This window comes from Vombatus ursinus, unplaced genomic scaffold (genome assembly GCF_900497805.2).
Source record: "Vombatus ursinus unplaced genomic scaffold, bare-nosed wombat genome assembly UNPS02009824.1, whole genome shotgun sequence".
In the NCBI taxonomy this organism is placed as follows: domain Eukaryota; kingdom Metazoa; phylum Chordata; class Mammalia; order Diprotodontia; family Vombatidae; genus Vombatus; species Vombatus ursinus.
In genome coordinates, this window is record NW_020949602.1 from 1,356,822 (window position 1) to 1,381,810 (window position 24,989).

Here is a 24,989-nt window from a genome sequence, read left to right on the forward strand (position 1 = left end):
TCTCTCTCTCTCTCTCTCTCTCTCTCTCTCTCTCTCTCTCTCTCTCTCTCTCCTGATTCTCCTCCTACCTCTCTGACCACTCCTTCTCAGTCTCTTTTGCTGGATCCTCCAGATCAGACCAGCTAACAGTGGAGGTCCCCAAAACTCTGTCCTGCACCTTTTTCTCTTCTCCTTCACTTGGTGATCTCATCAGTTCCCACGATTTCAATAATCTCTTTGCAGATGGCTCTTAGATCTACTTGTCAGGTCCTCACCTCTCTCCCAACCTCCTAATTACCCTTTAGATACGCTGAACCAGAGACACCTTAAACTCAACACATTCAAAACTGAACTCACTCTATCCCAATCCTCCCTTCTCTCTAACTATTCTATTATTGTAAAGGGTCCTGCCATCCTCCCAAACACTCAGGCTCCCAACCACAGTGTCACCTTCAACTTGTCACTCTCTCACCCACTCTTATATCCGGTCACTGGTTGAATCCTGTCATTTTTATATGTATAACTTCTCTTCTATATGCCCCCTTCTCTCCTCTGGCCCTGCTACCATCTTGGTGTGGGTTCTTATCCCCTCATAACTGGACTATTGCAATAACCTGCTAGCTGTTCTCCCATCATGTCTCCCTGCCCTGCTCCAATTCATTCAACATGCAGTCGTCAAATTGATTACCCTAAAGTACAAGTCTGATCACGTCAACACCTCCCCTGACCCTACATTCAGTCAACTCCCCTGCCTCCCCATCACATCCAATATCAAATACAAAATCATCTGTTTGGCATTCAGGGCCCTTCATAACCTGGTCCCATACTCTTGACCCACCTTTCTAGTCTTATATCTTCTATGCATCTTCCCACTTCTTGGACGCTGTGATCCAGTGAGACTGACCCCTTTGATGTTCCCTGAACAAGATGCTCCTCTAAGCTTGGGATTTTCACTGGCTGTCCCCTTGCCTGGAATTCTCCCCCTCGTCATCTTTGCTTTCTGACTTCCATGAAGACCCAGCTAAAATCCTATCTTCTATAAGAAGTCTTTCCAGGTCCTCCTTGATTAGAGTGCCTTCCCTCCAGTGATTGGCTCCAACTTATCCCTGTAGATAGTTGATTTGTACACAGTTATTGGCATGTTGTGTCTCCCATCACACTGTGAGCTTTTTGGGAATGGACACTCTTCTACCTTTTTTTGTACCCCCATTGCTTAGTATAGTGCCTGGCACATGGTAGGTGCTTAATAAATGTTTGCTGACTGATGGGTCTTATCACCTCTGTCAATTCAATAAACCCCAGTGGCTCCCTCTTACTTCCTGGATCAAATATAACATTTTCTGCTTGGTTTTCCAAGCCCTTCCTGACTTGGCACCTTCTTAACTTTCCAATCTTCATGCACCTTACTCCCTGTCCCCCTACATGCTCTAATGGCCAATCTGATGACCTGGCCTCCTTGCTATTCTTTGACATTTCATTTCCTCACTGATCATTTTTTCTTGCTGTCCTCCATGCCTGGAACTATCTCTCTCCTCATCTCTACCTGCTGGCTTCCCTGGCTTCTTTCAAGTCCCAGCAAATTTTCCCGATCCAGATTCCCCCCTTTGCTAATCCCCCTTAATGCTGGTGACCTCCTTCTGTTTATCGGCTCCAATTTATCCCATCTACAGCTTTTTGGTAAAGAATTGTTTGTATGTTGTCTCCACCATTAGACTTTGAGAGCAGGGATGAGCTTTTGCCTTTCTTTGTATCCCCAGGGCTTAGCACAGTGCCTGGCATGCAGTAAGTGCTTAATACATGCTAGTTGTCTGACTGCTGGTTGAGCATCTCTGTTACTAGATATGACAGCTAGTGAAGGTAAGGATATAAAACAAAAACAAACAAAACCCTTCCCCATCACTGCTCTGCTCTGTTGTCATCACAAGGTCGCCCTCCACAATAGGCCTGCTCTTGTCCTGAACCTGACTCTCTTAAGCTGCATCATTGACTCTAGGGAATGGCCACCTTAACTATTTAAACACCTCTAGGGGCGGGGCCAATCTTCAGCCAGCAAATCCCCAAGTTCCCCTTCCAATTCAATCAGAGAAACTTTGCCATACTTTGTAAAGGGACTCTGGGGGCTAAAACAGCTTTGTAATTAGTTTAGCACCTCTTAAACATATTACTACTTTATTACCTCTGTGATGAGTCCTTCGCTTTCTGTGACCGCCTCACTCAACACCCATGAACCAATTGGCCAAAGACCAGCTGCCCCTCTTTACTTAGGTATCTAATGCTGTCTTGTCTTCGAGAATGGAAGCTCTCTGAGGGTAGAACATGTTTCTTTCTTTGTTATTTGATCTTTGTGACCCCAGTATCTAGCACAGTGCTCAACATGTAAGGTGTTGCTGTTCAGTTGATTTCAGTTGTGTCCAACTCTTTGTGACCCCATCTGGGGTTTTCTTGGCAAAGATACTGGAGTGGTTTGTCATTTCCTTCTCTGGCTCATTTTACAGATGAGGAAACTGAGGCAAATTTGGTTAAGTAACTTGCCCAGGGTCGCCCAGCTAGGAAGTGTCTGAAGTCACATTTAAATTCAGAAAGATGAGTCTTCCTGGTTCCCAGCCCAGTGCTCTATCCACTGCACCACTATAGTGGGCGCTTAATAAATGCTTATTGCTTGATTTTGACTGAGCCCCTGGTAAACTGGTTGAGACTAGGAGGAGGATCGAGGTCTTACCCTAGAGAAGAATTAATATTGTAGTCTATAATATACTGTATCATATATTATAATGTTATAGTCTATAATATATTATAGACATATGTAGCAATGATAGTGACCTGAGAACAATAAGATGCCTTAGCATCCATAACCCAAGCAGCAAAGTCCTGCCAAATTTATCGTGTGCCCAGTATGTGGAGGGATCTGTTGCACCATAGGATTTAGAACTAAAATCAATTAATCTATAAATATTCCTCAAGGACCTACTAAGTGCCAGGCATTGGGATTACAAACATAGAAATGCCTTTAGGCAGCTGACATTCTAGGGGGAGGGGGTGATCGCATATTTACATATGTAATAACAGATATCACTGTTGAGCCCAGGGGGCCTGGACCACTTGCCTTCTCCCACTAAGGGGAATACGTATAGTTCTGGTCCAGTCCTGAGGGAGCCTGACATTTAAAAGAGAGAGGGTAGATTTCTTTTTCATATTCTTTGGTTCTTTATGCTTCCTCCTCAGAGCCTTGTGGAAAATCACTGAAACCTTAGATTTGACTCATTTCCAGGATTTCCCCAAAAGGGTATAGAAAGTACTCCATGTCAAGCAGGTATAGGACAGTTATTTATTTCCTCCACCAAGAAAGAAATGCTTAGAATACTAAAGGTTAATAAGGATGCACTGACAAAGACTCAAAACTTAATCCGGTAACCAATAACTTATACTAGACCTTCCCAGGAGGTTGACACTTAAAACGTTAAAATGTGGGTCATTTAATGGGGCTACAGAATCAGCATTTCACCTTTACTTCAATTCTATATTGTTCAGACAACTCCCTTACGGTCACTGTCTTTTGGGAAACCAGGGCAGGGCTTGGGTTTCTCCTCCTGTCATTGTCCATTTTCTCCAGAAAGTGCTTATAGTAGCACCTGACTGAGGGTCTCAGGCTTCTGACTCATGAAATCACCTTGAAGGCTAGAAACACCTATCTCTGGATTACTATTTGATCATCTCTGATTAGGAAAAGAAATACAAAAACGAGGAGGCCAAGAGGGGGCTCCCTAGGCAGCACATGCCTTAGCTGCTATGTGTAAACCTGTTGCTGAATGTGCAGAGGGGGTATGTGGCAAAATGCCTTTCTCTCCCATCATGGGAAGTTCCAGATAGAGAATTCCATTCTGGACATTCCAGGGAGAGGAGGAAGAGAATGAGTGGAACTTGTCTTTTCTCTCAAGTCTAGTGTAGGGTGTTTGGTCACAGAAGTCAGGGAGGAACAGGGGGAAAGATGCAGGGTCTTAAAGACCAGTGGTGGAGAGATCTTTGGGAAGAAAGATGCTATGGAGTTGTCCAAGGTTGTGTCCCAAGAATAAGTCTTCTTCTTCATTGCACCCTGTCTCCCACCAACGCATGGGTCATGTCATGATATAAATAGATGCACTTTCTGTTGATTTCAGTCTCTTCTTGCCCTTGCTACTTCTCTCCCATTCTGGGTGTCAGGTAAAGCTAAAACAGATCTTGCCGCTGACAGAGGAGGAAAAGGTGGAGTACAGCGTGGCAGCAGAGCGTCGAAGGATGAGGCTGGTGTACACAGAAACCATCCGGGACCTACTGGCCAAGAGCGTCATTCAAGATGGTGAGATGTCCCTGCAGGACCCAGTGTGGGAGCAGACCATGGGGTGGGTAGAAAGAAATGGGATTGAAGTCCAGAGAAGGGCAACCAGGGTGGTGAGAAGACTGAAAACCATGCCAGGTAAAATGGGAGATAACCCAGAGGAGAGAAGACTCATGGGGCACATAAAAGTCATCAGGAATTTGAAAGTTTGTGTGGAAAAGGGATTACTCAGCTTGGCCCCAGTGGCCAGAACAAAGTGGGCCTTTGTATCTTTCCCCACATTTCCCTCTGACCTCTCTGACCACTCCTTTTTGGTTTGCTCTAAACAATGAAAACCTTCCTAATAATTAGTGCAAGTCTGCCCCACTCTGGACCTCAGTTTACTTTTCTGTAAAATGAAGGGTTATGCTATGTGACCTGAGTTCTCTTTCAGTTTTCATGCTGCAGCAACTCAATAACTATCTGGTACGTGGATGTTTCCATTTAAAAAAAATTAAGAAAAAAACCCAAACCTTTGTAACAAATATGTGTAGTTAAAGTAAACAAATTCTTACATTAGCTGTGTCAAAAATATTTCTCATTCTGCATCTTGAGACCATTGCCTTCATTATTGGTCTTCTGGAATAGCCTCTTTATATTGTCCATGAGAGACACAATTAGATGCTTTTCTAAAATCTCAATGAACTATATCTGTATCATTTCCCCGATCTGTGGGTCACTAACCCTGGCAAAAAAGGAAATTGGGCTAGTCTGGCATACCTGTTCTTGATGAAGCTGTCCTGGCTCTTGGTGATCATTGCTTCCTTCTCTAAATGTTCTCTCACCATCTTTTTAATTATATGTTCTAGAATTGTGTCTAGAGTAGAAACCAAACTCACTGACCTACAGTTTATAGCTTCTGCCCTCTGCCCTTTTTGAGAAAATCAGGATAGTATCTGCCCTTCTCCAATCCAGTAGGATCATTCCTGTTCTTGTTGATCTCCCAAAGATCAGTGACAGGCACAGCGATAACAGGCCCATTCAGTCAGTGACTAGGAATGTATGTAGTTCATCTGGGCCTCATGACCTGATTGCACTGAGGAGTACCTGCTGTCTCTTTACTTATCTTGAGCATCAGCCAACTTTTGTTGTGTCCTTTTCAATCTAAAGATCATTCTCTTCAGCACAGAATATAAAAGCAAAATAGGGATTGAGCTTTGAGCATTTTGTTGTCACTTTTCATCATCTTATCTATCCCAAGCAAAGGTCTGATCCCATCTATGACCTTCTTCTCTCCCTCAGTTGTAGTTTTAAAACCCGCTTTCGTTGACCTTAGATCGCCCCACCAGCCTCAGCTCACTCTAAATGTTAGCGCTCCTGATGCTACTTTTACTGGACTGAGCAATGCTGTTATATCTACTCTCTATTGAAGTTGTTCAATAAGGAAGTTCTCTGTGTATCTGCATCAGTCTCTCTACTCAACTCCACATTTTCTGAGCATTCTAGACCTATAAAGTTGGAGGTCCTTCGGAAGGACCTCCCTCAAATGGAGGAAACTTTGGTGATCATATAGCCCCTTCATTTTATAGTCAAGAACCTCTGATCTGAGAATCAGAGAAGTGACTTATCCACAGTCACACAGGTGGTAAGCATCAAAGGTAAGATTTGAACCTAGGTCATCAGATCCTAACTCCTAGATCTGAAGCTAGAGGGGCCTTCAGAGGCCATCTAATCTAACCCTCTTATTTTCCAGATGAGGTCTAAGTGACTGGACCAAGGTCACATAGGTAGTGATGATCAGTGGCTGGATTTGAACCCAGGACCTCTGATTCCAGATTCTGTGCTCTTTCCACTTTGTGGGTTGTTGGCACATTATGGGCACCATTTTATTCCCATGCCCCGGAGAGAATTCAAAAGAGTTTATTCATACCCAGTGCCTTTGGTTACCTCTTGACTTGGGTGTGTTGGAGCCACTAATTATAGACAGATTTAAGAACCACAAGGAAGCTCAGAAGCTAAGAGGGGAGGTGATTAGTCTATAAAAAGCACGAGAGACCCAGAGGAAGAGTTGTATGGCCTTGTTCTCCAAACCCCGGGGTACCACTTAGGTGGTGAAATGTACCAGATCTGGCTTCAGGAAATGTGGTTGCTCAGTCTTTTCAGTCACATCCACGTCTTTGTGACTCAGTTTTGGGGGGCTTTCTTGACAAAAATACTGAAGTGGTTTGCCGTTTCCTTCTCTGGCTCATTTGGCAGATGATAAACTGAGGCAAACAAGGTTAAGTGACTTGCCCACAGTCACACAGCTAGTAAGTGTTTGAAGCCGGATTTGAAGTCAGATCCTCCTGACTCCAGGGACAGCGCTCTCTCTACTATGTCACCTAGCTGCCCTGACTTTGAGTTTTTAAGGGAAACTGGAGATATCTTTGAGTCTCATAGAATCTCAGAGCCTGAGGTTATTGTAGAGCAAGGGACCTTAATGGTCAGTCATATTTGGGGTAGCAAAAGAGTGCTGATTTTGGAAACTGGAGAGCCTGAGTTCAAATCTTGGCTCCATTACTTATAGGTATGTATCCCCGGCAACTGTTTTCTACTCTCTGAGCCTCAGTTTCCTCATCTGTACAATAAGGTACTACCTACTTTATGGGGTTGTTGAGAGGAAAATGATTTATCAATCTTCAAATGCTATAGAAATGTGATTTATTATTATGATAATATTTATTAATTAATAATGCTATTAATTACCATGATCATTTAGTCTAACCTCTTTCCAGACAGAATCATTATAACAATAGCCAACATTCATATTGCGCTCTAAGGTTTCCAAGCACTTTACACAAATCTAAGTGACTCCCTAGTGATCCAAAGTTGACTTGAAGGAAGGAAAGCATTAGCCTGTCATCCAATAGAATGGGAGATGGGCTGGCCCCCGGGACTGACCATGATGTCAACAAGTTCAATTCAGCAAACATCTGGGTCCTGGGAGAGGCTTTGAGTGCAGATAAAACTCAGTTCTTGTTCCCATGGAGCTTAGAGGAGGCAGACAAAACAGACACTAACCTAAGATGTGTACATTAGACAGATGTGGATAGAGTGCCCTCTGGGGTCCAAGGGAGAAAGGTCATTCATGGCCAGGGAGGAAAATGCATTTGTGTTGGGCCGTGGAGGACAGGGTTTTGTCTTTGTATGCCAAAGGCTTCACACAATGACCGGCACACAGTAGGAACTTAATAAACGCTTATTGATTGATGGGTAGAAGGTCATGGAATCGCAGACCAAGGAGCCAAAATGACCATCCTGTTCTGACGCAGCCCTGAAAAGGAATCCCCCAGCCTTTGTTTCCAGACCTCCAGTGAGGAAGAATCCACTTCCTCTCCAGGCAGCTCATCCTACTTTGGGGCAACTGACATGGTTAGGAAGCTTCTCCTGATATCGAGCCTCAGTTTGCCTCTTTGTAATTTCTACCTTTTGCTCCTGGTTCTGCCAACGGAACGGGTATGATCCCTCTTCCATGTGTCAGTTCTTCAAATATTCAAACCCATCAATCCTATCTTTCAAGTGCTCTCTTTTCCAGCCTAAACACGTCCAGTTCCTGTAAACAATTCTCAAGGCCCCTCACTGTCCAGGTTGTCTCCCCCTGGAAATTCTCCAGATTATAGACGTCTTTCCTAAAATGTGATGCCCAGATCTGATCACTCTAAATATGGTCTGACTGAGTCAATGCAACTCAACAAGCATTCATTAAATGCCTACTGGATGCCAGGCACTGTGCTAGGTGTTGGGAATAAAAAGACAGAAAACAAATAGCTGTGTATCATGTTCACTTGTCCATTAAGCTAGCCAGGATCCTGAAGGGCAGCCTCCTGGTTACCAGCAAGCCCTCAGTCTCATCCCATGTCCCTTGTCAGATCTGGAGAGCAGAGACTGTAGCAGGATGGTACCCGCTGAGAAGACCCGAGTGGAGAGTGTGGAGTTGGTCCTACCCCCCCATGCCAACCACCAGGGCAACACCTTTGGTGGCCAAATCATGGCCTGGATGGAGAATGTGGCCACCATTGCAGCCAGGTGAGGCCTAGCTGAATAATCCTTCCCTATCTTCTCCCCAGTCTTTCCTGGGTGCCATGATTAGCTAGAGGTACTCCCTGCCCCATGGCCTCCACGCCAACATTGGATTATAGGACAGAACTTGTCTAGTTGAACCTTGACATGACGTATGATCATCCCCTCCATAGGATTTGACAATTAAGAGCTTGCTAGTATCTTTGGAGAGAGTAGTTTCAGTTGAATGAAGAGGTAGGAAACCAGACTGCAGAGATTTAAGAAGAAAGGAAAGAGAGTTGAGGCACCTGTTGTGACTATCTTTCTGAAGTTTAGCCACAAAAGGGAGGAGAGATATAGGAAGCAGGGATGGAAGGATGAAGTGTGAGTTTTTTGAGAATAAGGGGAGACATGGGCATATCTGTAGGCAGTAGGGAAGAAACCAGTAGACAGGGAGAGATTGCAGATAAGGGAGTGAATAGGGATGATAAAGGGGGCACTCTGCTGGAGACAGGCTGGAATGGGATTACTTGTATGGGTGGAGGGGTTTGCCTTGGCAAGGAGAAGGGCTACCTCTTCATCTGAGACAGATGAAGGAGGAGATTGTGGCAGAAGGCATCTGGGGGATGAGAGGAGGGAGCTCTTTTCAAATGACTTCAATTTTTTCAGTGAAATATAAGGCAAAGTTCTCTACTGAGAAGATGGGCAGAAGGGGACTATGGGAAGCTTGAGGAGAGATTAAAAGATTTAGAAAGCCGCAATGGGTAGGATAACAAGTTAATTAAGGAGGTGTAAAAGGATTGCCCAGCAGCAATGAAGGCCCATTTGAGGTTATGGAACATTAATTTGTCAGCATGATTTTTGTGACTTTTCTCCAATTTCTTTTGGCAACACGTGGCTAGGAGCAAAGGTAGAAGATGGTGGGTGTGATCCAAGGCTAAGGCTTGGCAGGGCACAATTGGTGATATGATAAAAGGAGTTGAGAACTCAAGAGAAGAGGACAGGGGTCAAGATGGGGAAAAGAGGAGAGAGAGGTCTGGAAGAACCTCAGGAAGGAGAGAGGTGTGGTGAAGATGGTCTGGAAGAGAACTGTGTTTCATGGTATGGATGAAGAGAAGATCTTGGTAAGGGAAGGCAGAGGGAGAGGTGGAAAGGCAAAATATTGTGACCAGATAAGGGGATTTTGGAATTCTTGAACACAGAGGCGGTGCATCTATGGGTGACGGTAAGGTCAAGTGTATGACCATCTTTGTGTATGATTGAGATGGAATGGAGGAGTAGATCATGGAAAGTGAGTAAGTTGAGGAACTGGAAGTTTAGGATGTTTGAAGGAGTATCAATATAGACTTTGAAGTCCCCAGATGAGAGAAGGAATTGGAGAGAAGAAAAAGATTGTGAGCCAGGCACGGAACTCATTGAGGGAGGAAGGGGAGTTTCTTGGGGCAGGGGGTGTGTGTCTGTAGACAACAGCTACCAGGATTGTGATTGGGTGGTAGATAGGAATTACATGAACCTCAAAGGAGGAGAGGTTATTGAGTGATAGGTATAGAGTGAGAACATGGAAATGACCATGGGGAACGAGTATTCCATCTCATGTTGATGAGTGAGTTGGGGGAAATGAGCCCAACCCCCTCATTTTATGGATCATTAAACTGAGTCCCAGGGACACAAAGTGATTTGCTCAGGATCACACCAGGGTCCTAAGTGTCAAAGCCAGTTCCTTAGACCCCAAATTTAGCCCTCTTCACTGCATCATGCTCCTCCCTGGAGAATGTAAGCTTCTCGAGGGCAGGGGCTGTACAATTCCTTGTGTTTGTGCCCCAGCACAGTGCCTTGTACATTGTAGGTGCCTAGTAGAGGCTTAATGAATTGACCGTGGGTGGAGAGAATGGGGTAGTTGGGGAAAGTTTCTGAGCAGAGAGCTGGGATGATCATAGGATTTTAGATAGAGAACTAGAAGAGGCTTTCGAGTCTACTGAGTCCAACTCCTTTATTTTTCAGAAGGGGAAACTGAGGCACAGAGAGGTTAAGTGATTTACCCTTTAGTAAGTGTCTGAGGTGGGATTTGAACACAGGTCTTCCCAACTCCAGGTCCAGTGCTCTCTCTACTGTGCCACATTGTATCCCCATGAGCTGGGCTTTGAAGGATGGTTAGGATTGGGATGAGGTTAGGTATTCAAGCCAGAGGGAACAAACAGCCTGACCTCAGAAATAGAGATGGGAATAAGACTGAGCTGGGGCAGGGGGACTGGGAGCCAACGTCCCCAACAGACAAGCCTCACCCCAATTGCTCCCTCCTCTTCCCTGCTGTGCCTACATAAGCCTTTGCTACCTTCCCTGCCCCCACCTCCCCACCTCCCACCCTGCTCTGGCAGGACACAGCCAACCACCCAGCAGGGATATACCCGGAGGGCATATGATAGACCCCAGGGCTGGGCAGTTGGCTCAAGTCTGGCCAGGCTTTGATAGCATGCCTTTCCCCACTACCTCAGCCGTCTGTGCGGGGCCCATCCCACCCTGAAGACAATCGAGATGTTCCACTTTCGTGGCCCATCCCAGGTTGGGGACCGGCTGGTGCTCAAGGCCATTGTCAACAATGCCTTCAAGAACAGGTGAGACGGGACCTATTAAGGGATAGGAGTGTAATGGGATGGATGTGTATGTGTTGGGGAGAGGAGAGCAGAAATTAGCCATAAACTGAAAATGAAAAACCATAAAAGCTGACCCCACAGAAATTCATAGACTGTGACAACCCAGGCTTTAAGAGTGAAAGAGGGAATGAAAAGAGGGGCTGTCAGAGCTGTGAGGTGCCTGAGAATGGGTGGAAGGAACTTTAGAGATTATTTACCCCAATACCATAATTTTAGAGATAGTGACAACAATAATGAAGCCAGCATTTATGTAGCATGCAAAGGTTTCCCGGTGGAATTCTAGTGACGAGCCAGGCAGCTGAGGGATTTCTTGGGGCCTGCCTAGGAGGGAGGGAAGGGCTTTACCTTTCTGGCTGATGTGTCTCTGCAGCATGGAGGTTGGGGTGTGCGTGGAAGCTTACCACCAGGAGATGGAGTCTTGCCGGCGGCACCTCAACAGTGCCTTCATGACTTTTGTGGTCTTGGATGGAGATGACCAGCCTATAACCCTGCCCTGGATTCAGCCGCAAGGCGAGGCGAGTCATTCCCTTCAATCTGAGAAGCATTTATTAAGCTCTCCCTATGTGCCTAGTACTGGGCTAGGCACTGGGGGAACAAAGACCCAAAAAAGCAAATTGTCCCTCCCCTTGTGGAGCTTACATTCTCTTGGCCCCAGGGTACTAGACCCTATCACTTTAACTAAGTCCAGCTATGAGTGACTGTATCCTGTGAACGAGACCAAGGATGTGGGGTCAATCCCCCGTGGGACAGTTAAGGTTCCTCCATCCTGTGGCTACCATAGGAACCTCTGGTCATCTTTTCCACATAGGGCTCCTCCAAGGGGGGCAAGATGAGGGAGCAAATGACTTGGTGGGGGAATGAATGGCTTGGTGGGGGAGAGGGTGGCTTGGTGAGGCTCCATCCCCTCTGCTGGGAGCAATAGCTTGCTAGCTACTCCTTGGATGGGGTGGGTTGGGCCATTTGTAGTTTGCAAAGTTGTGTACTATCTGTGGTCTGATTTGGGAGGGAGAAACAGTGTGAGACAAGGTAGCAGGCAGTAAGAATGAGAGAGAGATTCACCCTTCATTCCCACCCCAAGGTATTTCAGGAGGGAGGCTTATTTTCATCAATTGGGTGCCAGGGGGCCTGTGTGGGAAGTCAGGGATGGAGAGGCCATGGCCCATGTCAGGGGGAGGGGATAAGACATGCCCCTTCCTACCCAGTCAGCCCTGCCTGAGCATGGCCCACCCCATCTGTCCTGAAGGTGTCCTCGCCCTTCTCTCTGGGCACTTGGGGGCCTAGCTGATTGCCCATCAAGGACTTATCTCTGCTTTTCTCTCTCCTTCAGGAAGGTGAGCGTAGGTATAGGGAGGCCAGCGCTAGAAAGAAGATGAGACTGGACAGGTGAGTGAGGGCAGGAGGCGGGCACAGAAGCTTTACAAATCATTGTACTTTGGTGGCCACAACCCCTTCTTGCCATCCCCAAGCTCTTACTTTCATACCATTTCCATGGAGCTGTATCCAGACTCAGCCAGCACTATGTTGGCGTTGAGCCCTGGCTCATTGGGTGCTGAGGGGATGAGGCTTGGGCCAAGATGGGCCTTTGAGACTTTATCAACATCATCCCACTGATTACCTTCATATTCTCCACAGAACTCTTACACACATCCCCTGGGAAAGTCCCTTCTCCCCTGGATTTCCTCATCTGTGAAATGGGGTTAATAACACCAGTGGTATTAACCACCCAGGTTGTCATGACAATCAGAAAAGATAATGACTGTAAAGCGCTTTGCACACCTTAAAGCACTAGTGAATGCCAAGGGCTATAGTTTAATATTGTTCTTTCTTCTGTTTGTACATATGTAGTTGCATCTCTTATCTCTAGCTACTCATCCTTATTAGAATTTCTGGGTTAGGATTTTCCAAGGGAATGTGAGTGGGTAGGGATGGTTTCATTCTTTGACTCTCTGCCCCTAGTGCCTAACACAGTGCTCAGCACATAGTAGGTGCTTCAACATGCTTGCTAATGACATTCCACGAAGAGTTGGAATTCCCTCTCCTAGCATTAGGTCTTTTTCTGTGCATTGTTCAATGCTTCAGGGCACTATATTAGTTAATCAGTCAAACTGTGTTTAGCTACATTAAACTGTATTAAAAACAATGGTTTGAAAGAGCATGTCCTCCTTCATGGATGCTTGTTCCAGCTTGTTGGCCCTTTGGTAGGGTCCTTTGTGATTTCATTCAGTTCAACAAACATTTGTATTAAGCGCCTACTGTGTGCAGGGTACTGGTGATACAAAGACACAAATGAAGGCACCCCAGCCCTCCAAGAGCTTGTGTGTTACTGGGAAAGGTACAGCACCCGCAGAGATCAAGAAATACAAACTCGATAAAAAATAAATGGCAGAAAGAGGAGAATACTGACACCAGGGGAGGTGAAATCAGGGAGGGCACATGTAGGAGGTGGCCCTTGAAGAAAGCCAGGAGGTCCCAAGAGGCAGAGGTTAGGAAAGGGAGCATGACAGGCATGGGACAGAGGAGGCAGACTCCATGCCATGCCTGGGGAATGGTTCACTTGACCTGTAGAGTGCCTGAAAGGGTATGATAGGAAGTGAGCCTGGAAAGATGAGCAGGCTTGGGCCTGCTTGGTTTACATGCCAAGCTGAGGATTGGCTATTTGATCATAGTAGTAATAAGGAGCCATTGAAGACTCTTGAGGAGGAGAGAGATAGAGGGAGGTCTATGCTGTAGGAATATCACGTGGGTAGCTGGGTTGGGGGTGGGTGGAAGAGGAGAGAGGGGAAGCAGGAAACCTTGGAGGAGGTGATTGAAATGATCTAGGCAGGGGCTGATGAGGGTTCCACCGAGGGTAATGACCTCACTATGGAAGAGAAAACAGCTTTGAAAAATGTTGCCTGGAAAAAATCGACAAACCTTGACAAGTGAATAGACACGGGGAACGGGTACGAGTGAGGATTGTAACTACGAATGACTGATAAGGACGTTAGAAGGTGGGACAAGTTTGGGGGCCTCCCTGGGCCCTGCTCCTGCCTTCATAGTCACAGGTGAGCAGATGGACAAGACGTCACCAGAGATCACTGTGGTACCAAACAGAACAGGCTAAAGGTCAGAAGAGGAGTCTGGGGTCCTGTGGGCTCAGTTAGACAGAGATAAAGCTTTTACTAAGTGCCTGCTAGGTGCCAGGCTGTTTCACAACTCTGAGGATTAAAACAAAAGCAAGACAGGCCATGCCCTCAAGGAGTTTCCATTCTAATGGGGAAGACAGCCCAGGAAGGGAAGTTGGAAGTAAGGGGAGAGGTAGGTGCTTCTCAGTGGCATGGCTGGAGATGCCCAGAAAGTGCTATGGAGGCCTGGCTCCAGGCGAGATAAGACCCAAGCTGGTCTATCAGAGCCCAGGGTGGTCCCAAGAGCAGAGTGTGAGGTTCTGGGGGGAGACGGTAGTGAAGAAAGTCTGAGTGTGGAGGCTGTCAATGAGAGGGGGAGTGAGGAGCCCCAGCCAGCTTTAGAGTGAGAGAGGGTAGAATTATAAGGGGCTTTGTAGAGGAGGTGACGTGCTCACTTTCCCCAGAACAAGAGAGGTCGTTCCAGGGTTCCTTAAAAAAGTCAACTTCAGGGGCAGCTAAGTGGCACACCTGAGTTCAAATCCAGCCTCAGACACTTACTAGCTTGGTGACCCTGGGCAAGTCACTTAACCCTGATTACCTGAAAGAAAGACAGAAAGAAAGAAAGAAAGAAAGGACAAAAGAAAAGAAAAGAAAAGAAATCAGCTTCAGCTAGATTGAGTGCTGGCCTCTGGGCTTGGGCCATGGGCAGTGCTGAGGTGTGACGGTGTTAGATTCAGAGGACAAGGTTTTGAATTCCAATTCAACTATTTACTAAATTGGGACCTTGAAAAAGTCCTTTGCCTTCTCTGGGTCTCAGTTTCCTGATCTGTCAAATGAGGGGGTTGAATTCAATGATCTCTAAGATGCCTCCCAGCTCTAAACCTAGGCCCCCATGGTCCTTGAAGAAGGTGGCTGCTTTGTTCTGCGCCCCCCCTCCACGTCTGAGCCTGCATCTTGAGAAAACGATCATGTGTGGTCTTGTATGTGTCCCCATCGGTCTCGTGGGCTTGCTTGTGTCCCCAGCAAAGCTGTCTGTGTTGGGGGGAGGGAGCCTCTCCATCCCCTGCCCTCTCTAAGGGGCCCAGTACTGGGCTGAGGGCACAGGGAGCAGGCAATCCATAATACATACCCCCCTGTTCTCCCCAGGAAGTACATCGTGTCCTGTAAGCAGACCGAGGTCCCTCTCTCTGTCCCCTGGGACCCAAGTAACCAGGTAAGTCCAGTCCATCCTGAAGAAACTGATAGCATTCCAGGAGACCCTTGGGAGACTGTGGTCCAGACCTCTGATGGGTCTGTAGGACGCTTGTAGGGGGAGGCACCCATGGTCTACCTGCCCGTGGTCCTCCGGGCTTGGCTCCTGACGTGGCAAGGTCCATGTCACTGGACGTTTCCGGCAGAGATGAGGTGACCCCTCAACGGTGCTGTCAGAGAAGTGGCCTGCTGTACTGGGTGCGAGGTTAGGCCTCTGCCGCCTCTTCTAAGTCTGAGAAGCACAGAAGCACCCTCTCTTCCTGCTCCTCTTCCTCCTTCACCACCTGGCCCCAAACTCCCATTCCAACCTGATTACTCATTACTGCCCATGAATGCTGATATCCCATTGGACTGGCCTGCGGAACTGTGATCCTCTTAATGTTTCCCATCTTCACACCTTTGCATCAGCTGTTCCTCGTGCCTGGTGGACACTCCCTCTTAGAATCCCTAATTTCCTTCAAAACTGGGCTCAAGTGCTAACTTCTACACCTTCCCCCTCCCAAAGCTGCTAGTGCCCCCCAATTGCCTTGGACTTTTTTGTGCCTGTTTTGTATATGTCTGTATTTGTGTGTCATCCCCATTGATAGGACGCAAGCTTCCCCAGGAAAGGCTTTGCTTTGCTTTTATTGTTGTTTCTCCAACGTCTGGCACATAGTAGGTGCTTAATAACTGCTTATTTATTGATCTTTTTCCTGATGATTATCCCATGGCCACCTAGGAAGCTGTTGTATTAATCCTCACGTGTGGAGGATTCCCACTTTCAGCCAGGCCAGAGTGAGGGGGTGGGGGGTGGGCAGGGCACTCTTGCTGCTCCGCTTCTTCTCATCCTTTATCCCCCCAGAGACTCTTCTCACTCCTCTGAGGCCCAGTATCTGAAGGGGCCCAGAAGCAGGTGTGGTGGGCACGGGGAGCCCTGTGCTGGGGTCCCTGATCCCTGGTCCACAGGGGAAGTTGACGCTACTAAATGCCATTCAGTCTTTGCTTGGCCCATGTGGCTGCTTCCTGCCTCCCCACCTGGACCAGGTGATGTTGACGTTCCTGGATGTTCCTTCTGTTCAGGTGTATCTGAGCTACAATAATGTCTCCTCACTGAAGATGCTCATGGCCAAGGATACCTGGGTCCTTACGTCAGAGATCAATAAGGTAGCTGGCTTCTCTTCGTGAGCTCTATCATGAAGTGTGTGTGTGTGTGTGTGTGTGTGTGTGTGTTGTGTATGTGATAAGAGTGTGTGTGCGTGTGTGCATGTGTGTGTATGCACAATCACCTTTGTGTGGAGGGCTCCTTAGGGACAACTAGCAACGAATCATCCCTCCCCCAGGCTTTAGTTTTCCCAGTGAGGCTGAAGGAGAGCTTATTTGTGGCCAATATATTGGTCTATGCTGTATAGTGCGCTAATGTAACATATGGACACATTCCATAGAATGTGACCCTGCCCAGGTGGCTAGTGAGTATTTCTTCTGAAAAAGATCTGGGGGCTTTAGTGGACTACACACTCAATAGAAGTCATCAATCCAAGACGTCAGCCAAGAATGCTAGTGCAATCTCAGGCTGCTTTAAGAAAACCATCAGGGGCTGGGCTAAGGTGACGTTAGCTCCTCTGTCCACTGCCCTGAGTACGGTGTTCAGTTCTGTGGCCCCGGGTTTAAAAAGGGCGTTGAAAAGCTCTGAGCCGAGAGGGCAGGATTCAAGGGTTGGGGATGGGGACTGCATCTCAATGTATCTGGGTGCTATTTTGTTGTGCGCCACCGTGGCGTGACTACAGGCTCTGTTCCCTCCCTCAGATCAAACTCTACACCTTGGAGGATGACAAATTCCTGTCCTTCCACATGGAGATGACTGTCTACACAGACACAGCTCAAGCCTTTCTCCTCCTCTCAGATCTGGGCCGCCGGCCTGAGTGGGACAAGCACTACCAGTGAGCCCTGGCTGGGGTTGGGGTGAGGGAAGAGAGATGTTACTGGAGCAGGGACCATGTTTGTTGATTAGATCCCTCCATTCAACTCAACAAATATCCATTAAGCCTCCACCCAGGCTCTTAGGGCCAATCCTAGGGAGTTCAGAGGACATGGGGTAGGCAGCTAGGTGACTCAGTGGATAGAGCCTAGACCTGGAGTCATAAAGACCTGAGTTCAAATCCTGACTCAGACACTTGCTAGCTGTGTGACCTAGGGCAAATTACTTAACCTCTCCCAACCTCAGTTTCTCAATTTGTTAAATGAAGCCAATAATAGCCCCTCCCTTTCATGGTTGTCATTATCATACGTAAAACACCTTATGAATTCTAAGTCATTATCTAAAGGCCGGCTATTGTGATCATGAGGATTCAATGAGAGAATATACTATTTAACAGTAGCAAACCTTTAAATGCTTTAAATTATTTCTGATTCTGATCTGGATTTTTCTGTTCTTGAGGGCAGGACAGAGTGGACAGGGTATAGTGAAAGATATTGTGCCTTGTCAACTTCCATGGTGAGCTGAAGGTCCTGGGTTTGAGTCTTGGTTGGGGCTTATTTCCTGTGAGACTTTAGAAAAGTCCCTTCTCCTCTCTGGGCCTCAGTTTCCTTTTTGCAAAATGAGGGTGTTGAACCAGGGCAGAGGAGTGGGAAGTGGAAGAGAGGCTGGGTCAGACTTCACTGGCCTCACTGCTGAAGGGCTCTGGGGAGAGGAGGAGAGGGCAGAGGCAGGCACGACTCCAAGCTTACCAAGATGGGAGGGGGCTCGAGCCCTCCAAAGAAACGGGGGCGGGTTTCACCCGGGAAGGTGATGAGCTCGATTTTAGGGATGCCACTGGGCTTGGGTGTCAGCCGGACATTCAGGTGGAGATGCCCAGCCCACAGTGGGACTGGAATTCAGAGGGGACGCTAAGAAAGGGGTTTTTCAGCTACAACTTAGATCATGTCCAAGTCTCTGTGGCCCCATTCTGGGGGATTTTCTTGGTAAAGATACTGGAGTAGTTTGCCACTTCCTTCTCGGGCTCATTTTACAAATGAGGAAACTGAGGCAAACAGGGTTAAGTGACTTGCCCAGGGTGACGCAGCTACTAAGTGTCTGAAGTCAGATTCGGACCCAGGAAGATGAGTCTTCCTGATTTCCAACCCCCTGCGCCATTCAGCTGCTTTCCCTCCGCCATCAAGTCTGACCCCCTCCTTTCTGCAGAGGAGGAAAGTCCTAAAGAGAAGTCCTGAAAGGTGAGTGATTTTTCTGAGGTTATATAGCAAGAAAGTCCCCAAGTCAGGATTGGAACTCTGGTCCCCTTACTCCAAATTTGGCTTCCGTTTTCCTATTTTGAACAGGCTCTCAATATGTTTCTCAAGCCTGAAAGACAAGTAGGAATCAGAAAAGAGACACAAGGGGGTGGGATTGGGGAGGGAGAGGGCAGCAAACCCAAGGGGCAGCCCTTCCCTTGGAGCGGGGACAGCACCACCCAGGATCCAGGGAATGAGGCCTTAAAGGACAAATCAGCATGTACAGTGGAGAACACATCACATTGGGAGGGGACGCAAGGCCCTCGTGGGCTCTACGGGAAACTCACTGTATCTCCCAGGCCCATCACTTCTCTCCTTGGGGACTCAGTTTTCCCATCTGTGCACTGAAGGGGTTGGGCTAGATGATCTCTAAGCCCCCTCCCAGCCCTGACATTGCCTAGTCTAAAGACCCTCCCAGCTCTGACATCCCTTGTTCTAAGACTTCTCCCAGCTGACATTCCCTGTTCTAACGCCCCTCCCAGCTCTAACATCTCCTGTTCTAAGGTCCCTTCTAGCTCTGATCTTCCCTGTTCTCAGGCCCCTCCTGGCCCTGACACCCCCCTGTTCTAAAGCCCCTCCAGCGCTGACATTCCCTGTTCCAAGACCCTTCTCGGCTCTGATATTCCGTGAGTCAATGGTTCTTTGAGCTCTCTTGCCAGCTTGCCCTGCATGCAGGGTGTGTGTGAGGGGCCATAGTCTCTAGCCAGCAATGTTGCTTCTCGTGAATAATAGATGGGGAAATGAAATATTCAGTGTTAGCCAGCCCAGGGCAGCCCAGGGTGTGGAGCAGCGAGGCTGGGAATCGATCCTCCCTTCCCTTGCAGCTCCGATGACTCCCGAGTGGACAACCCCCACCCACAGTCCATGTTCTCCCTGGCAGGAGCGTGGAGCTGGTGCAGCAGGTGGACGAGGACGACGCCATCTACCGTGTCATCAGCACCGCCCTAGGAGGAGCTGAGTGCAAGCCCCAGGACTTTGTTGTCCTGGCCTCGAGGAGGAAGCCGTGTGACAGTGGGTGAGTGGGCAGGGGCTTGGACAGCTCCTTCCTCAGCACCCCAGAGAGGAAGAGTCCCACTGGAAATGAGCTCAGCCCCAAGTTCTCTCTGAGCCACGAGGCCTCAGTTTTTGTCTTTGGTTTGTAAAGTCATGGAAGGGGGGGAGTGGGGGGAGTGGGGGGGTGGGGGGGGACCCTTGAGACACAAAGCAGCTGCCATGTACTGATACAGCACATGAATGCGGTTGTGCCTCTCACAACAAGCCTGTTAGAAGTTACATCACTTACTCAGGGACACAGAGCTAGTAAGTGGGGGGGTGCCACTTTAGAACCCTAAGTACAGTGTGATGTCCAGTTATATCTTGTGGTCTAACAGGGAATGTCAGAGCTGGGAGGGACCTTAGAACAAGGTGTGTCAGCTGGAAGGGACCTTATAGTAGGGATGGCAGAGCTGGGAGGGACCTTAGAACAGGGGATGGCAGAGCTGGGAGGGGCCTTTCCTAATTCTCTCATATGTTAACTGTGTCCCTCTTAAAATTACTTTGGATTCCTTTGCATATGTTCTGTATTTCTTTCTCTTTGTACATGTTATATCCTCTTCCTTTTTGTCTTTATATTTCCATTAAATCCTGACTTTTCTGCTTCTTTTGTTGTCTGATTTTGGGCAAGTCACTCGCCAGGACCCAGGTGAGAGTTAATGATGGATTAAATGATCTCTTAATGTTTCTTCTAGCTCTAGATTCTATTATTTTCATTTGAACTGATGTTTTTTCTTTAAAGAAATTTTTAAAAATAATTTGGGTGTGAATTAGGAAATAGACTAAGAAGATGAACCCCAAATGTAATGGACACTGGCCACGGAGAGCCTGGTCCTGGGAGTCTACATAGGCGGCCCCGGGGATGTTTGGCAAGTCGGACACTGGAGACGTGTGCTGGTGGAGGCTGGAGGCCAACTCTCTGCTTAAGAGCGTGGATAAAGCTGTAGGCTCAGAGCTGCAAGGCCCCTCCGAGGCTATGTTGTTGGACCTCCCCTCATTTTAGAGATGAAGCCCACCAGGTGAAGTGACCTGCCAGGGTCACATGAGTCATAAATAGGCCTTGAACCCAGCTCCTCAGACACCAGGGCTCCCTCCACTGTGGCCCGCTGCATTACAGATGGGCTGTGTGACCTTGGACAGAAGGCTGTTCCTTACTGTTTTTCAGGCTATAAATAAAAAGGCTCTGGACCTTGTCGCATTAATCAGGTGCCCTGGGAGGGAAAAATGAAGGGCCAAGTAAGGGGTGTCCTCCCCAGGGTGAGACGGCCTTGGGCTCCTAAGCCAGACAGAAAGTGGGGGGCTCTCTCTTCTTGTGGATTGGTCTCCATATCACTTCCCTCTACTTCTGTTCTAGGGAGCCTTATGTCCTTGCCCTGAGGTCAGTCACCCTGCCCACGCACCCCAAGACCCCTGAGTATACCAGAGGGGAGACCCTCTGCTCCGGCTTCTGTCTCTGGAGGGAAGGGGATCAGCAAACCAAGGTAAGGACCAGGGGCCCCTGTATTCTGTGACTGTCTCCTCCCCTGCCCAGACCCTCTTCTCTCCCCCACCCCATGCTGCAAAGAGCTCTTTTTTTCATTCAAATTTATTTCCAGTTCCAAATTCTCTCCCTCTCTAGACCCTTCTCCCACCTACGGAGAAGGCAAGAAATGCAAAACCCATTACATAAAGGACATCACATAAAACAAATTTCTGCCACGTTGTAAATAACGTGGGAGCAGAATGAGTCAGGAGTGAGAAGAAAAGCCTGCATTCCTCAGGCACTTTACTCCTGCCATCTCCTCTGACCCTCATCATAGCTCAGGGAGGCTGCACCCCCATTTTACAGATGGAGAAACTGAGGATCAGAGTGAATTGGCTTGGCCATACAGCTAGGAAGTGGCAAAGCTAGGCTTTCAATACAGAAGGTTTTTCATTCCATTTTTATTGTTATCTTTTGTTTTTGCATCACCTCTTTTTCATGAAAGAGAGAAGAGAGAGAGAGACAGAGACAGAGACAGAGACAGAGATAATCATCTTCTAGAACAAAGAATAAAAGGGCCATTTAATTTCTCTGGGCCTCAGTTTCCTCCTCTGTAAAATGAAGGCAATTGTAGTATCTACCTCACAGGGAGAATCAAATGAGATAAGCTTTAAAGTACTAAGTAAAGGTCAGCTAGTGTTTTTTTTTTTAAAAAAAAAAAAAGAGGGAAAGGCAGCTAGGTGGCTCAGTGGATAGAGCTCCAGCCTTGGAGTCAGGAGGACCTGAGTTCAAATCTGGCCTCAGACACTTGACATTTAATAGCTGAGTGACCCTGGGCAAGTCCCTTAACCCCGTGATTGTCTCACCAAAAAGCAAAATTAAAGAAAAAAAAAGAGGGAGAAAAGACTTGAGCAAAACCAGCCACCAGGTAAGGACAATGTGCCGACAGAGGCTCGTCTGAGTGATAATCCTCTGGATGAGAGGGCCCACGGCAGTTACTGAAGAGGACCCGGCTAGATGGCCTTCCAGCTCAGCTTGGGGCCCAACTTTGCCTCTTAGCTGGCTGTGTGACCTCAGGCCAATCACTTGACCTCTCTGAGACTCAGTTTCCCCTTCTGTAAAATCCCTCTCCACTTGGTGGGGAGCTTGGGGAGGGGGCTTCCCCATCAGGTTTGGGCTGAACTAGACCCACTGAGCTCTACCATTCTGAGATGATGGTCTCTCCTCTGCCTCCCTCCTAAGGTTGCCGTGAGGATTAGATGAGGTCGTAACGGTGAACAGTGATTATAAACTGTGGGGTTCCCTGAAAACGTGAGGGATTATGAGGAAGAGACGAGTATTTGTGGCCAAAGATGGGGTTTCTGCTTTCAGGGCTACAATTCTCTGACTCTGCACAGCTCAGAGACACTCAGCAAAGATTGGGTGGCCCCCTTGGGTAGTGGGGATGAGCAGATAGAGACCATGCATTTAGACCTGGAAGGGGCTTTAAAGGGCATCTCATCTGACACTTCCATTCTACAGATGAGGAAACTGAGGCCGTACCTTGCCTAAAGTTTCACACAGGTATTACGCATCAGAGGTAGTGTCTGAGCTTGGGTCCTCTGACTCCAAAGTGAGTTTTCTTTCCCCGGCACCACTCCGCCTGGTCTTGCCAACTACGGGGGGTCAGTAAAGAATGGAGCAGTTTTCCAGGACTCGGTCCCTCCCTTCCCAGCTGTAGCTGAGAAGACCCCAGACCTGGGCCCCTGGTTAACCCCCTTGTGCCATCTAATGCCACCTACCTTCTGCAAAAGGCCTTTCCTGCTCTCTGCTAATTAGCTGTAATTTATCCTCTATATTTTATTGGGATTTTTTTACATGTTGTCTATCATTAGGCTGTTGTTCCTTGAGGACAGGGGCTGTTTTTGCCTTTTTTTGTAATCCTAGTACAGTGCCCAGCACACAGTAGGTGCTTAATAAATGCTTATTGACTTGACTTGATCCAACCCTGCCTCTCTTGCCACCCTTTCCAGGTATCCTACTACAACCAGGCTACTACCAGTTTCCTGAATTATGTGACGACCAACGTGGCAGGGCTGTCATCCGAATTCATCACCACCTTCAAGGCCTGTGAGCAGTTTCTCCTGGACAACAAGAGTGAGCTGGCCCTCAGCCTCCAAAACCTTTAGCGCCTCCTCCGCGGCCCACCCCAGCGCCGTCACCGTTGTTCAGCCTCTCCTCAGGCTCCTTCTGTCGTCTCCTACTCCGTACCACCCCTTGGAGCACAGGGCTCAGTGGAGTGGAAGGGGCAGGGGGCTGTGCTGAGCCTTCCACCCAAATCTGTCCCTCCTGGCTAGTGAAGATTTGTCTCCTGATGATGCCTGCTCCTAGGCTGTGCCCTGAGCTGGACCATGAAGATAGCTCATTGCTCCAGGATTGGCTCTCCTGGCTCACTTTCTTCTGACCTCTCTGATTTTGTCTGTGGCTCGGGCCACTAGCAAGGCTGTGTCCAGTGGGGAGTGCGTAGTTTGGGGATCTCCTGGCAGTCCATCCTACAGACCTGGCCTCCACTTGGAAGAACACAGGCAGTCAGCTCCCCCTATCCCCTTCCTACCAGCTCCAGCCGGTATCTAAATAAGTGGATGTGTAGCAGCCTTGTTAAACTCATGGCTGGGCCAAACAGAGACCCTGGTGACAGGAGGGATGACAGCAGTGAGGACCCAGGTCCCAGCAGAGGGGCTCCAGATCCTTCACAGGCAGGACCAGGACTAGATGGCCAGGCATAGCCACATAGATCTGTGTCAGGGCTGCCGAATGGGCCCCCAGGGAGAACACAAAAGGGCCTAAGTCAGGTCCTAACACCCAGCAGGGCCGGAGAGCAGGGGTGTCCGAGGTGCCTTGGGATGACTCCGGGAGGAGGGAGGGAGAGGGCAATAGGCCCCTGGGGTGGCTTGGGAAGAGTTCCCGGTGTCATCCATCATCAGCGGCCATCAGCCATCTGGATCTGTGTTTCAAAGGCCTCTAAGGGAAGGATTGTAAATACAGTCGTTAATTTGTAAAACACAATAAACAGCCACCTCCTCTCTAGGCTCGGGTCTGTCTCTTCAGACGCTGTCCTCCTGCGCTCCCCCCCAGCCCCATGCCTGCTGCCCCACCGTGGCTGACGTCAGGCTGCTGGGGGAGATGGAGGCAGAGGTGGGATTAGCTGGAGGCCCACCAGCCTAGACTGGGAGGCTAGAAAATCCCAGCCCATACTTGGATGAAAATCCCCTCCCATAGCTCTCCATCAGCCTCTATGGAAGGTCTCCAGGGAAGGGCGGCCCACCACCTCCCAGGGCCGTTCAGTTCCTCTCTGGACAGCTCCGAATGTTGCCTCTCCTTGGCTCTTTCCTGTTGTTCCTGATTTGGCTTGGTTCACAGTAGGAGCTTAATAAATGCTTACTGACTGACATCACTTAAATGTGCTTCTTTGCAGCTCCCACTCATAGTTCATCATTCTGCTCTCTAGGGCCAAGCAAAGTCCAATCCATCTTCCAAATCCAGTTGCTCAGTCATTTCAGTGATATCCGACTCACCGTGGCCCCATTGGGGGCTTTCTTGGCAAACATACTTGGCCATTTCCTTCTCCAGCTCGTTTTACAGATCAGGAACCTGAGGCAAACAGGGTAAAGCGACTTGCCCATGGTCACAGTTTGTAAGCATCTGAGACCAGATTTGAACTCAGAAGGATGCGCCTTCCAGATTCCAGGTTTGAGCTCAATGCACTATGGCGCCACCTAGCGCCTCTTCCAAATGACGGATATTCAGATACTTGACAATGCTCATGCTCTCCCCAGTTCTTCCTTTCTCCAGGATAGGTACCCTCAGTTCCTTCAGTTGGCAATTGTAGTTGGTGCAGTGGATAAAATGTTAATCTTAGAGTCAGGAAGACCCGAGTTCAAATCCGGTCTCATACA

General features: G+C 48.2%; 1 protein-coding gene across 5 annotated transcripts in view; it reads left to right on the plus strand.

Moving 5' to 3' along the window:
* The window catches only part of ACOT11 (acyl-CoA thioesterase 11), a 76,863-nt gene extending 52,376 nt beyond the window's left edge, over nt 1-24,487 (plus strand). For 4 of the 5 annotated variants that reach the window (XM_027852846.1, XM_027852844.1, XM_027852847.1 and 1 more), the window contains 11 exons: nt 4,177-4,312; nt 8,179-8,335; nt 10,801-10,920; nt 11,330-11,474; nt 12,287-12,342; nt 15,210-15,276; nt 16,374-16,457; nt 17,097-17,230; nt 19,441-19,575; nt 20,947-21,073; nt 23,067-24,487. In XM_027852846.1, coding sequence (XP_027708647.1) covers nt 4,177-4,312; nt 8,179-8,335; nt 10,801-10,920; nt 11,330-11,474; nt 12,287-12,342; nt 15,210-15,276; nt 16,374-16,457; nt 17,097-17,230; nt 19,441-19,575; nt 20,947-21,073; nt 23,067-23,222 — 1,317 coding nt within the window. In that variant the 3' untranslated portion in view covers nt 23,223-24,487. The other variant, XM_027852848.1, reaches the window with a different exon arrangement.
* Nucleotides 24,488-24,989: the final 502 nt, after the last annotated feature.